The sequence below is a fragment of the Hoplias malabaricus genome, chromosome 1 (genome assembly GCF_029633855.1).
Source record: "Hoplias malabaricus isolate fHopMal1 chromosome 1, fHopMal1.hap1, whole genome shotgun sequence".
Classification (NCBI taxonomy): Eukaryota; Metazoa; Chordata; class Actinopteri; order Characiformes; family Erythrinidae; genus Hoplias; species Hoplias malabaricus.
The window spans coordinates 50,927,399-50,942,398 of record NC_089800.1 but is presented as its reverse complement, the minus strand read 5'-3'; the positions used below and the strand labels follow the sequence as shown (position 1 = coordinate 50,942,398).

The 15,000-nt window shown below is 43.4% G+C and overlaps 1 protein-coding gene across 8 annotated transcripts in view; it reads right to left on the bottom strand.

Moving 5' to 3' along the window:
* The window catches only part of mecom (MDS1 and EVI1 complex locus), a 36,157-nt gene that overhangs the window by 16,311 nt on the left and 4,846 nt on the right, over positions 1-15,000 (bottom strand). For 2 of the 8 annotated variants that reach the window (XM_066666245.1, XM_066666280.1), the window contains exons 3-8: positions 11,094-11,196; positions 9,753-9,987; positions 8,354-8,501; positions 7,611-7,767; positions 1,225-2,626; positions 581-671 (exon numbers count right to left, since the gene is read on the bottom strand). In XM_066666245.1, coding sequence (XP_066522342.1) covers positions 581-671; positions 1,225-2,626; positions 7,611-7,767; positions 8,354-8,501; positions 9,753-9,987; positions 11,094-11,142 — 2,082 coding nt within the window. In that variant the 5' untranslated portion in view covers positions 11,143-11,196. The remainder of the gene's footprint in view (positions 1-580; positions 672-1,224; positions 2,627-7,610; positions 7,768-8,353; positions 8,502-9,752; positions 9,988-11,093; positions 11,197-15,000) is intronic. The other 6 variants (XM_066666252.1, XM_066666299.1, XM_066666261.1 and 3 more) reach the window with 3 other exon arrangements.

Here is a 15,000-nt window from a genome sequence, read left to right as displayed (position 1 = left end):
GTGGTTGATATGAAGTCTAGTAATATCACAAGCAGTAATAGTGAAAACACACACACACACACACATACACACACACACATGCAGTCCATTCCAGACATAAGAGAAGGATCTGGTTGTTTTAATGTTAAACATGGGAAATCATGTTGTAATGCCCCAGTATAAGACGCAGACAGAGGGACATGTCAACACACAGCTGTCTCTGTCCACTACATCTGGACTGCAGGACCGGCTACAGCACAGTCTGACATGATCGATAAAACACTACACTGTTATGGTGCTGGGCTGAAGATGGTAAAACTCTCTTGTTGCTTACTGTGTGCAAACCTTAGTACGAGTGAAAACTGCTCAGTGATGTGTAATGATTGTTACATAGAACTAACTCTGTAAGTACAGGGGAAGTTCACTCAAACATGGCATGTTACACAGTAAGTACAGAAAAAGTGCACTGCAAGTACAGGAGTTACATAGTTACATAGTGCGGTTTCTGCAGTGCTGAGCCAGGTGAATATCAGTTGAGTGGTGCCTGATTTTCAAATGAACACTGATTAAATATTTGCAGAACATTTTTTTGCATTCTTACCTGTGGGTGGAAGAGGAAACCTGGCGTAGGACGCATGTATTTTTCTTTCAGCGCCTCAAACGGATCACTCGCTTTCCTCTTCTCAACCCTGCTAAAGTTTAACTTCCATCAGTTCTTAGATACAGGAGAAACAAGACTTCAGACACAGCAATGAATGCTGGTATTTTACAACCAACGTGCGAAATACTCACTAGTAATCGGGGGTTCTGATGTTCTACTATACAGGCTGATCATAATACCGAAATAACAGTTTACATCAGTACTGCATACTCTAAGCATGACATATCTAGATTAAGAACATCATACACGTATACCACGCCACCACCTCATCGTCACACGCAGGCGTCACGCCCCCCTGAGGCCGCGCTGTGTTTGTGTTCACAGTAACACACATGCTAAAGCAGCTCAGAGCAAGAAACACTGTTGCTGTTTTCTCCTGCAGAGCAAACAGGAGGAAGATAACTGACCATTTCTCTACAGTGCCACCCTGTGATGGACCATTGCTGTTATTTAAAAAAATCCATTACAAGGGCAAAACAGGCTAGGGTTAATTATTTCGCACCTTGATTTTAGTGACATTACCATGTTCAACAATCGACAATAACAATAACAGGGCAGTGTGATGTGCTTGTGATTGACAGTACCTGTAAATAGGGTCCATGAAGAAGGGGGTGGGTCTTGCGTGCTGGAGGGAGGGGTCTGTTTTAGGAGGCTCCGCCTCAAACCTTTCCTCTCCAAACACATGGTTCTTCCGTGTCTCCTCCCCTCGGGTTCGAGTTCCTCTGCTCCGCCCACCCAGACTCAAGTCCAGCGGCTGATCCTGATTGGCCGAGGGGACGTGGGACGCTTCAGGTTTTGAGGGAGTGTAAGTTGAAGCCAAGCGTTCCTCTTTGCGCTTGGTGGTGAGGTCAAAAGGTGACTCTGTACTCCTGCCTTGCGGTCTCTTGCTCTCTGCCGACGGGCTCTCTGGCTCCCCCTTGTTGGTCGGTGGTCGGAGCGGCTCCCTGTCATGGAAGGGGTACACTGGGGGCGAGAAGGCAGGGAAGAAGGACAGAGGAAACATGGAAGGGTATGGCAGGGCACCTCCTTTTTTGTCATGCAGGCCCGCCAGCCCTGTGGAGCCAAAATATTTCTCGGCGATGGAGGCAATGGCCTTGATGGAGTCATTGACTGCTCCAGACACTGCAGTGTTTTCGTCCAGACCCGGGGAGAATATTCCCGGTGTAGGCACACTGCTCCCGTTACCGTTGGCCACACTATTTGGACTTGAGCCGCTGACCAGGGTGGGGCTTTGCTCAGAGTTAGATCCGCTGGACTTCCTTTTGGGTCCTTTCCCATTTTCCCTCGCCCTGTCCCGATCCCGATCCCGGTCACTCTCTGCATCGCTGTCCAGTTCTGACCCGGAAGAGCTCTCCAGTTCACTACCGCTGGGAGTGCTGACATCGTCCAGGTCACTGCTCTCAGACTGATCGCTCATCTTGGGCTTGTGGGTGGAGCCTTCTCTCTGATGCTCCATCCCGTCGTCACCTTCCCCGTTCAAGGAACCCTTGCGGAAACTTTTCAGAAGGTCATGGGTCTCCTGAGTTGCAGGTAAAGGCAAGGGACTCTTCCGAAGGTCTGCTCCAGGCAGGCCCTTTATGGGGGAGGTTGCTGGGATGATGGAAGGTCGATGGTAAAGTCCAGATGGGAAAAGTCCTGGGAAACCGAATGGGAATGCCGGTGGGGCGGCAGGGAATGTCAGACCGCTGTGGTGCCGGTTGGCTCCGAAATAGTCTGCCAGCCCAGCTGAGCCAGGTCCCATTCCTGCAAGTGCGGACTTGTCGAGTCCGGGTCCACCAGGTAGAGAAAGCCCCGGGCCGAAGAGCCCTCCTGCCCCGGCGAAATGGTTCTTGCCCTCGCAGAAACGCCGGTGCTTGTTGAGCGAGGAAGTGGTGCTGAACATCTGGCCGCAGTCTTTGCACTTGATCTGGGTTCGGCAGTCCGCATGCATGCGTTTGTGCCTGCACAGGTTCGAGAACTGAGTGTAGGACTTGTGGCACACCTCACCTGCCGATGACAAAACACACAAACACACACGGCATGAGAGTGGACGGGAAATGCACCTATTCGATGCCTATTCAAACAGTCCTTGTAAAGTCAACTTGGAGAGTCTTAAAACTGCTGTGTCTTCAGATTGTACCAGTTACCTGTTTGTGCTTGGGTCATGATCAAATCTGTGAACACTAAAATTGTAGGTACCTCTTTATCACTGGCTTGAGCCCTTGCCATAATTTCATTACTTTACAAGGACCACCTGAACACACCACAAGGGGGCAGGGCATAAACATGTCAAACACAGCAGCACTGGAACAGAACCACAGGAGACAGTGCCTGTATGCCCACCCTAGATGGGCGCACATGATTATTGTCCCTCTTCCCCACACCCACAAAAACGACATGGTGACACAATGACACAGTGACAATAAGACACAGACTGGGACTCGGAGACAGAGACAGCACAATGGCTCTATTTTGGTCGTGAGAAGGAAACTGAATTGAATGAATCCTATCCTGCAGGTCCGTTCCCATGGACCACACTCACTGACCTGTCTCTCACTTGCTCTCTCCCTCTCTATTTCACACTTATACAATCTCAGCCTTCAATTTGCTTCGAAAACAGGTCGACAAGGTTCCACATTAATGCAAGAGTTGTCTCCCTCTCAATTTTTCTCAACATTTTTAGCCTGTAGTTTATCACATAGGCTTAAGATCATGTACTAAATACGATACCTATTCAGTGCCAGCTTTAAAAGGCACAGTGAAATAGTGGCTCCTAGAAGGACAGTAGAAAAATGTCATTGACATGTAAATAAACGTCCAATCAAGGCTTTGAAATAATGTTATTCTGCTTGCTGCACATGTTAGAGATTAAGGCTACCGTTAATATCATACCTTCGTGTCACTATCACTGATTTATACCTGCTCTTAAGAGGCCAAGAGATATTCAGAACTCAAAACTGCACAATATTTAATCGACATATAAACTCCAGTATCTCCCGTGTTTAAAAACACAAGCTAATGCAAAAGGCTCAGTGTCTGTGGCCCGTGGTTTCCGCTAACACATCCACCGTCTCACTGGCAGCACACTTATCTGCTCACACCGTATACTGTATATAGGCAGAGCTCCAGCTCTCCAGCAATGACTCAGATTTAACACCATAAAGACCCCATCTGTATCCCTAATGCAACACCTCACACCAGAAACTAAGCCTTTAAAGCTTCCTCATAACTCACGCTAATCGCAGCTCTCATTACCAACCCCGAATTTATGGAAGGCTAAAAGAGATTGTGGGAAGAGGGAGAAGGTGAGGCATGTCTCTCTCTCTTGCTCTGTCTGTGTGTGTGTGTGCGAAAGAGAGAGAGAGAGGGGGGGAGACAGCTTGTGTGTGTGTGTGTGTGTGGGGCATTAAGTGTGAAGTTAGAGTGATCTTAAGTTCTACTCTTAGCTCTGTTTATGACTTAGCTCTCTTCTCCACGCCTGGATCAAAAGACCTAGTGTAAATATTAGTGTGAAGCCTGAAGACGACACTCAGTGTGTGTTGGTGTGTGTGTGTGTCTGTGTGTGTGTGTGAGGAATCATCTCATCCTTCCTGTTCAGATGAGTGTGTACCACTGTAACACACGCACACACACACACACAGGATGAGCAGGTGTGAAATGTGTGTGTGTGTGTGAGTGTGTGTCAGGTTACAGATACGCACTTTCTGTGTGTTTGGCAGACCCATCATAAACTATAACTAAATATTATAAACACATTCCAGAGTGCTGAATGTCCAGGGGTGGAATTAATGTCAAGTGCAGAGACATTGCAGTGTATCTCTCTCTGTGTGTGTGTGTGTACATAGAAATATATTAATATGGCATTTGTTGCTCCAGAGCATCCCACTTGGTTTCGTGGTTTTTATGGGGTTTATCCAAGCTGTGTGCGTCCACAATGGGTGCAGCTTAAAGTAGCTGCATCCACTCATTATAAACGATTTGGACGTATATCGTATGTGCGGCCCTGTGAAGGACTGGCGACCCTCCAGGGTGTATTCCTGCCTTGCGCCCAATGATTCCAGGTAGGCTCTGGACCCCCGCGACCCTAAATTGGATAAGCGGTTACAGATAATGGATGGATGGATCGTATGTGCGCATGATTAAGCTCTAATGCTGTAAAATTACTTGGAAAATTTTTTTATTCCATTAACCTCCATGCAATATTAAGAGCAATGAATTCTTCCATTAAGGAGGAAGGTTTTGTGTCACTTAGTCTTAGATCTTCTAAAAAGCCACCTATACTTTATACTGTGTGAACATTTCATAATAATCAGACCTTCAGAGACATCCTTCCTCCTCTGATTACGGCATTTCGAACGTATGAAGTTAAGCCTTGAACTACGGAGCGTTCTGATCGGAGATAATGTGATCACTCTTAGAGATTGCAGCAGTAATGGCCTCAGCTCTGCAGGGGGTGAGTCCAAACTTTTGATGGGACATGCTCCAGTTTCCAGCAACGCTGGGTTTCTCTACACCCCCCCCTCCCACCCCTCCCACCCACTTGAAGATGTAATCCAGCCTAAACAGCAAGCGTCATTTGGCCGGGTCCGGTAAACCTGGACGGGTACCGCTTTCTGCTGGACCATGAGCTCTGAAGTGGTTCATGTCCAGTTCATGTGCAATTGAAGTGGAGTCACGTCAAAACAAACAAAGCCCCCCCACAGACACAGCTGCTGTGTGTGTGTGTGTGTGTGCGTGTGTGTCCTCGTTAACATAGTCATTAGCTGTTGTTAGAGCTGCTTGTTTAAATGCTGATTGCTGTAAATGGCTGTGTACTGAGCTCATTGGAAGCATGTGGGAGCTATTTGTCTGGAATGGCCGTCGTTGGCTAGTTACTGTCTGACCAAGGCGGCGCGGCCATGCTGAGGTCAGCACATGTGGGGTCAGTGCATGGAGGGTCATCCATAGGCTACAGGCCCAAAGTCCAGTATCAAAGTGCAGTTAACATTTTGTCACTGTCCAAAGAACTACATGTGTCTCCCAAAAAGTAACTTTACAAAGAGAGGAAAAAACTACTTAACTTTCAATTGAGGTCAATGTAAAAGATTTCATTTGGAGAAATATTTGAGTATTTCTTTTGGTCCTTTCAAATAGTGTGAAGGACAGAAATAAAGTATGATTTTAATGCAGTCAGGAAGGGACTGAGTGGTCACTATATTAACACTAGGTTAAAGCTTATGATAAAATTCAGTTGCAGTAAAATGTGTTACTTAATCCTTGATTTGGAATTAAATGGCTTGATTAGAATATGAAGAAATAGCTTATATGTTTTTATAGATACTGAAATCTGATTTAAGGGTTGATCCCGTACTTTCTTGCAAAGCGCTACATTTTAAAGCTAGTATATTATACTGAATGAAAGCACTTGACCTAAAAGCAACATCTATAAGTATGCTGCCAAACAGTGAGTGTGTGCTATTTCATGACAGATTTGTTACACTGTTGGTTTCATCAGTTCCAGCTGATGTCAATCCAAAACCCATGTGTAGTATCAGATGGTGGGTTTAAAAACGCTACCTCTATTTACATGTCATCAAAGACCTCATATGAAGAATAAAACAAAAAAATTAATGTGAGTAATTTATTTAGTCATTAACATTGTGGACTTTGACAACGGTTATTGATTTGTTCTTCACGGATGTTCACACACAGTAAATGGCACCTAGTACGTTAAACAAACTAAATCCTGAAAGAAAAATGGAGTTACACAAATACACAAACGCAAAATCCCTGCTGTTGGGAGAATGTGTGTTAGCAGCAATGCTGTCTCATGCTAATACAGTGCACATACATTTAATCTAATTCATATAAAATCTACAAAACACAAGCTGAGACTCTAAAAACCAGTCTTACACACAGACATCACAAGAGCTGGCCCAGGTCCGGAGGAAAGTGCCACCAAGTGGTGAAAAATAATGGGTGAATATAACGTTCTGATTAAAATAAAATGAAAAACATGGATGCTTAATATATTCAAAAAAACTTAACAAAAGTCACCTCACATTTTTAAACGATAAAAATGCTAGAGAATGTACTTTGCAGGTTTAAAGAACCACTTTTGCTTCTCTAAGGAGCTTTTCAGTGGGAAAAACACAATAGGAACACTAGGTAAGATTTTGTAATTGTGCTCCTGAGCTCCCCCTACAGTTAGAGAGTGTCATTAAATTTTACAGCTCCATCCTGAAATTAAGTCATTTGAGTCATTTCCTACCCTCCTCCTAAAGTTACGTAGTGCAGTTTCTGCAGTGCTGAGCCTGGCGCAGCCATGTCTCTGTTTTTCATATTACAGCTCAGTGGAGCATCACAATGATTTTCAAGCTGGAATTATGCTTTAATCTGTCAACCATCTCATTTAAAACAGGGGCCAGAATACGGCCTCCGTACCAGCTTTACTTTTGCCATTTTAGAGATTTTTGAAAATCAGAATAAATGAGAAAGAAAGGAAAGTAGCACACACTCGCAAATTGTGTTCTCTCTCTTTTTCCTTTTTTTGGAAAAGGTTGTTTATTAGTCTTTTTATTTCCCTTTCTGAGCCACCACTTCAACTGTGAGGTCCTTCACTCTGATAAAATATATTTTAAACTTGGTTCTTTAGGAACCAAAAGTGGTTCTTCGATGATGTTCTTCACAGAACCTTTTGTTGAACCTATTTATTAACAATATGGAAAAAACAAATCAAAGCTGAGCGATGGACGCCGGGATAAAACCTTGGTGGAGCTTTCCTGGGTCTGTATTCAAAAGTTATCTGATCAGATCTTTGGCTCGTAGCGGAGACTCTAATCTCTAATCCTGCGACAGGGCCATTGCGTCAGCTAGTTCTTGGACTGAAGGCAGTCCAGAAGCCAAAGATCCAGTCAGATAAGTTTGAGAGTGTGTGTGTGTGTGTTTATGTGGTGTGTGTGTTGGAGAAAGAAGCGTGCAGACTTACATATGAAGCGGGTGAGAGACTTACATATGAAGGGCTTGACGGAGGAGTGGATGTGTTTGTGCTGTTTGAGGCCGGACGACGTGGCGAAGGTTTTGCCGCAGTCGGGACAGGCGTGGGCTCGAGCTCCGACATGCTGAGAGCGGATGTGTCTCTGTAAGTTACTGGGGTCCGTAAACACCTGCTAGGGAGAGCCAGAGAGAGGGCGACAGAGTTTATACACACACACACACGTTTGGAATTGGTTCACAGATGCATAATAAACTGTTTACATCTGGAGATCACATTTTTGCCGCTAATCCCTACAAAAAGTTTACATGCACTTTAGAAACATTTTCTAACTTCCTCCAAAAGTTACATAGTGCAGTTTCTACAGTGCTGAGCCCAGAGTCGCTACGACAGAGGCTATATTCTGAAGCTGTATCTTTAAGGTAAAAATACTACAAAGTGTTGCTTTAAGATTGTGGCAACGTATGGTAAGATATTCAAAATAATATATTTACAGGAAATAAAACATCTTTGAAATCTCTGAAATATATGGCACATAGCTCAGTTATAACAGGCCTAAATACAGGTGCTGAGCTACGATTAGAGAATTGCTAGTGAACACAGGGTTTAGTGCAAGATGTGCTATTATTGATTAATTCCATATTTAAAAAGAGCATCGTATTTTTGTGGCTAGTAGAATGTAGTAGAATATTTAATTTCTAAATATTAATTTGGCTTAAACGTGCAGTGCAAATGCCCCCCAAGCAATAACTGGACTGTACCTTAGAGCAGTTTTCACATTCGTAATGTTTGCCGCTGTCATGTGACATCTGGTGGCGAATCAGGTTGGACTTCCAGTTGAAGGCCTTTGGACACTGGTCACATTTATACTCCCTCTCCTCTGAGTGAGAGAGAGAGTGAGTCTCCAGACTGAGAGATAGAGAGAGAAAGAGAGAGAGAGCAAGAGAGAGATTTGACATTTTAGAGAAATAAAAATATATTCATAATCCAGTCTCAAAAAAAAAAGGAAAGCCCAGAGGAAAAAAGAAGCACCCTCAAGAGAATCCCTGCTGTTTTCTTTACAATGTGTTGCAAATTTTCAAAAGAGTAGAATCTGCCATCTATACAGACATTATTAACTTAATTAAAACAAATAATCTGTTAAAAGTTACAGACACCAAAGATTCAGACGGAACTAAAAAACACAGAGATAAGTGGAATGGTTTTTCATTATCTTTGTTCAAAACCTTTTATGGACAACAACTGGCCCCTACAACAACTTCCTAAAGTGTTTTTGTAAAAGGAATATTACAGAAGAAAAGCAGTGATGTTCAATACTTGAAGACAATTCAGAATGAATTTATAGTGCAGAGCAATTCCCTGGTGGTTGCTATGTTTGGCTCAGTTGATGCTAGGTGGATCTATGGTGTCTCAGGTGGTTGCTATGTTTGTCTCTGTTGATGCTAGGTGAATCTATGGTGTCTCAGGTGGTTGCTATGTTTGTCTCGGTTGATGCTAGGTGGTTTTGTGGTGTCTCAGGTGGTTGCTATGTTTGGCGCCGTTGATGCTAGGTGAATCTATGGTGTCTCAGGTGGCTGCTATGTTTGGCTCGGTTGATGCTAGGTGGTTCTATGGTGTCTCAGGTGGTTGCTATATTTGGCTCGGTTGATGCTAGGTGGTTCTGTGGTGTCTCAGGTGGTTGCTATGTTTGGCTCGGTTGATGCTAGGTGGTTCTATGGTGTCTCAGGTGGTTGCTATATTTGGCTCGGTTGATGCTAGGTGGTTCTGTGGTGTCTCAGGTGGTTGCTATGTTTGGCTAGTTTGATGCTAGGTGGTTCTATGGTGTCTCAGGCGGTTGCTATATTTGGCTAGTTTGATGCTAGGTGAATCTATGGTGTCTCAGGTGGTTGCTATGTTTGGCTAGTTTGATGCTAGGTGAATCTATGGTGTCTCAGGTGGTTGCTATGTTTGGCTAGTTTGATGCTAGGTGGTTCTATAGTGTCTCTGGTGGTTGCTATGTTTGGCTCGTTTGATGCTAGGTGGTTTTATGATACTCAGGTTATTGCTATGTTCGGCCGATTGATGCTGTGTGGCTCTATTGTATCTCAGGTGGTTGCTTTGTTTAGCTTGGTTAATGCTAGGATATCCAAATTTAACATAAAACCACATGTATATTCTCACCTCTGAGCATCAGGAAACACTTGTTCGCACTCTTTGCACTCCTGTGGGGAGTGGGCGGAGCGCAGTAGGAGTGGGTGGAGCGGAGTGTGTTCTTCATCACTAGCCTGGACACTGTGTTCTGGCAAAGAGAAGTGGGACGGGGGCTGTGTGGAACACGACTGCTTCTGGTGCTCCAGCAGCTCGGAGCCTGAGGAAAAGTGCTGCTCACAGTCTTCACAGCGGAACCCACGCTCCTCTACACACACACACACACACACAAACACAGAGCATAACAGAGTCACAGTGGGCACTTGTGTGTCCCAAATAAAACAGGAAGGTAGTAGTGGTTGGTAGAACAAGGTTTAATTTCCTGCCAAAGTAAACCCACCACACTACAATAAGAATCTTTGATCAAGACATTTTATTTTCCTTTTTTATTTATTAATTTGATTTTGGTTGAACTGTTCACTACTTAATATTTTATAATTTTGCTGTTAAACAAATTCTGTAAAATATTTGAAGCTACATTTATATGAAAGGTGCTATACAAATAAAGGTCTCCCTGTGTCCAGGTGGGTTTCCTCTGGGACCAGTTCAAAAAACACGTTTGTAGGTGGCCTGGCTACTCAAAAGTGTCCACAGGTGTGTGAATGTGTGAGTGTGTGTCGCCCTGTAAAGGATGCCCTCCAGGGTGTATTCCCGCCTTGCACCCAGTGATTCCCTATGTTTAAATGCTGTTGGATGTTTAAATTGGGTGTTTAAATGCTGCTGCTTTAACACCTAGACACACATTTGATGTCCAAACTCAAGCTGCTGGACACATGAAGTACTCCACCTGTGTTTACATTTTTTGAGATACTTTCAGTTTCCAAAGAAATTTTCAGAGATATTTTGCCACACGTCCAAAGTTCAGGCCTAGACACTGTCTTTTTCTCCTTCTCACACTCCAACTACAGCCGTGAGGCAGTGAGGTTGAGGTCTTGGCTCAGTTGCAGCTGGTCCATTGTTTAGAAAACAGCAGCAGCATCAGTCTTCTTCTTTTTTGTTTATTTCTTTTTCTAAGCAACATCTACTCAGCAGCTCCACATCTTTTCAGACCCAGAGTGTGGGGTGGTGTTCTCACAGTGGAAGGATGCACAGAAAAACCTGTGTAAGAATAGATCTTGTTTTCCTCCTGAATTTCGAAGAGGAAAGCTTTAAGTGAGGTTTTTATGAGGGGGCAGTTTGGGTCCTGTACTGATTTGTAGAGGAGTCATGTTTTCTCTATGTTTTTAAAATAAAGGTAATAAACAAAATAAATTACGCCATTTCACATGTGAGTGTTGTGAGGTGTTAAAATATTTTAAAAATGTTTTAACATACCATGTATATCTGGAGCCATGGTGTCACATGAAAACTCCTCAGCCTTCATGAACAGAATGAGTTCTTCACTGGGATGAACCTCACGCACCACACGGTAGAAAATCTATACACAAACCGAGAGAAAAAACACAACTGAAATACACAAACAATATAATTCATGATATTTTTACATTTTTATGACATTTACAATTACATGCAAATACACAAAATCAATTAAAGCAAAATCACACACAACTCCAACAAATTTCCATGTTCATTTTGGAATGAGAGTGTGGGACTTTTACACACTTACATGACACTTACACACACACACACACACACACACACAAACTTGTATCTGTGAATTGTAGCTATATCACATAGACTTCCCTTCATTATGTGGAGATATGTCTTGAACCTCTGCAAGTACTACTAGCTTAACCCTAACCTTAGACTTAACCCAACCTTAAATCATGTCTTCTCCTCACAATGTAATTATTACTTTGTGGGGACCAGCTGATGGTTCACATAAGAAAGACAAGTCCCCACATTGTCAGTGTTTAAACTGGTTTTAGTCCCTACAGTGTGAAATATTTGTTGCACACACACACACACACACACACACACACACACACACACACACACACACACACACACACACACACTTCCCTACAAACACAAAAGGTAAGAGGAGAGACAATTGAAGATGGTGTTATTTTTGGCAAGCCTTGAAGGGTTCGAACTATTCACTTCCTCTGCAGCCTGATTTTGACATTTCGACATTCTTATTAGATGTCACACACACACACACACACACACACACACACACACACACACTCACTCTCTTTCTCTTCTGATAAAAAGATAAAGGCGTGTTATGGTGGGGCTTCTTGGAAGTGGTCAGGGAAGCATCGCCCTGGGACACTGTGCTGAATGTGATCTGTGTGTGTGTGTGTGTGTGTGTGTATGTGAGTGAGAGAGTGAGTGAGAGAGAGAGAGAGAGAGAGAGACAGAAAGACACAGAGGAACAGTACATTTCCCTATTGTTTAAAGAGAGAATACAGGGAACTAAAAGAACGCTTGCAACAGCATGAGAATGACCACTCTCTCTCTCACACACACACACACACACACACACACACACACACACACACACACACACACACACACACACACAGGCTCAGATAAAACGACAGAAAGCCAATGGGGCACAATAATATTGTGAGTGTGAGACAATGAGAGAGCACTTCAAACAGTGGTGGTGGGGGTGTGGGGGGTCAGAGTGACCGATCAGGCCCAGACGGGGCTCCGCGGGATTTTCAGGTCATGGTGCGCACTGCTGCAGACGAACAAAACCCTTATCACCAAAAAAATCCTGAATAACTTTCAATGGGAGTTAATTAGTGGGAAGATACTGTGGGAAGATCAGACGCTATTAATCATCAAACAAATACAAGTAATATCCCAGAATGCCCTGCAATGGCAGGGCTGAACCTCCAGGTTTAGGAACCATGTCCATAGAGTTGGGCCAAAGTCCGGTGCCAGGAAACAGTGCCAAGTGGCGACTAGTTGGGCACACATCTGTTTGTACCTAGTTTCCCGCGTGACGTTTTGGTAAAAGAAGGTGAAAGAGAAGAGGTGGTTTATATGATCACAGTTACTACAGTTATTATAGTTATTATAGTTTTATTACAGTTGCTGTTTACAACACACGGCATAAAATATTTTTTCTCCATTATGGCATCCTCTGTGTGGAAAAACTATCTCAGTAAAAAGGAAGCACAATAATTCCTGTCTACTTACTTACAGCATACTGCAATAAAATATCCCTGCACTCATAGGTTTTAATGGTGATGTTTAATGGAGTCATTTTGCTGTTGCATTCAGTCCATTTCAAGGTGCCAGTCTAAAAAAGTGATAAAGAACAAATGCCCTGATATTTATTTTCCATTTCGTCCACACCTAGTCTCATCATAAAGACACAAGATAATCCACTGTCATTAGCCATTAGCAAAGAGTTCCCAAAAGCTGTAGTTTAAACAAATACAAATAAAAGGTGTAATTGCTAGATTTCTGATTTGTGAGAGAGAATCAAGTGACATCTCACTTCATGATCTGGAATTATTTCCTTCAGAATAAGTTCTGACATTCTCTCCCTGTCTCTCTGTCTCTCTCTCTCTGTCTCTCTCTCTCTCGCTCTCTCTCTCTCTCTCTCTCTCTCTCTCTCTCTCTCTCTCTCTCTCTTTTCCTCTCTCTCACTCCCTCACTCACTCTCTCCCTTTTTTCTCTCTCTTTATCTCTCTCTCTCTCACACTCACTCTTTATCTCTCTCTCTCTCTCTCTCTCTCTCTCTCTCACACACACACACACACTCTCTCTTTATCTCTCTCTCCCTCACACACTCTCTCTTTATCTCTCTCTCCCTTTCTTTCTACCCCCCCCCTCTCTCTCTTTTTCTCGCTCTCTTTCTCTCTCTATTCATCAACAACATTCTTTCCCTAATGAGAGGTCATTCCTTAGGCAGGTAACACACACTCACCCTTTCCTGCAGATACACACACACACACACACACACACACACACACACCTCAGCTCTATTGTGTAGCACTGTATGAGAAGCGGATGTTACTGTGCTGATGTTCTGATAAACAGAACCATTAGCTCTTCATTTAGCGAACAACACTTCACTCTTACTGGCCAACGCCCAGGTCCACACACACACACACACACACACACACACACACACACACACAATAAGATAGCTTTCATCTGTGATTACAGGTCCCATATCTGATTTCAGAGCGGGTCAAACAAATGTTTCTTTTATAACTAATAGATAAGAAAAAAACAATCACATTATTACATTAGAAACTCATATTTGATTTGAAAACATCTGCTGTTACTTCGTCTGCTGGAGTAATACAAACGAGACGATAAGCAATGATTAAAATCTTTCATTTAAATGAACTTTCACAGCTTCTTTACGCCTGTGTTTTTTTTTAAACAATTATATCCCAATGTTACTTCAGTTCTGTATCTGATTAAAGGGTCTCAGTTTGTTTTCTGAAACTATTTCTATTTGCTATTAACAAACGCACAACAAGTCACTCTTTCCAGTCACGGACAGCGACCGAGCTCTTACTGAGACTCATAAGATATCAGTCTTATTCCGGCTGAGTCTCCAACTTAATCCTAAAACTAAACCTCATTTCAATCCAGAATTTAAACCTACTCATAAGTCTAATACTAAACTTGACATCAAACCCTCAATATATCTTTAATTTCAACCCAGAACCTGAATTTAACCCTAAACCTAAATCTAAATTTAATTTCAATCCAGAAACAAACCCGATCCCTAACTTTGACCCAAACCCTAAACCTCGTCTGTAAACTAACCCTAAACTTTACCCCAGGACCTAAATTTAAACCTAAACCAAAGCTCACCTCCATCCCAGAACCGAACACATTGCTGTTGATATTGAAGTAGCCGCCCCTGTGGCCTGCCTGTAGAGGGCAGTAATAATAAGGTGTGACCATCAGATCTGAGCCTCAAAAGGATGGTGAGGTGATCTCCGCAGTTATGGAGAGAGAGTGTTCAAAGCCAGGCTCTCTCGACCGTAACCTGTGAGGACTTCTGTACTCCAGCACTTTCCTGTCTGATCAGTGGAGAGATAGGGGGCAGGGGGCAGAGGATGGAGGGATGGAGCGGAGGGAAGCAGCTTTGTTATCCTTCACGCATCCTCAGTGTTGTATTCTATCTGTGAGTTGCTACTGAATACCATTCAAAAAGGAGAAAAATGCAGGGTCATTCTCTGCAGATTCTTCCGTCACCCGACACATTCTTCCACTCTTTCTCTCATTGTGATGGGTCCATGTGCGCTTCTCAAAAACATGAGGGTCTCCGGAAGCCATAAAGACTCAGCCGGAC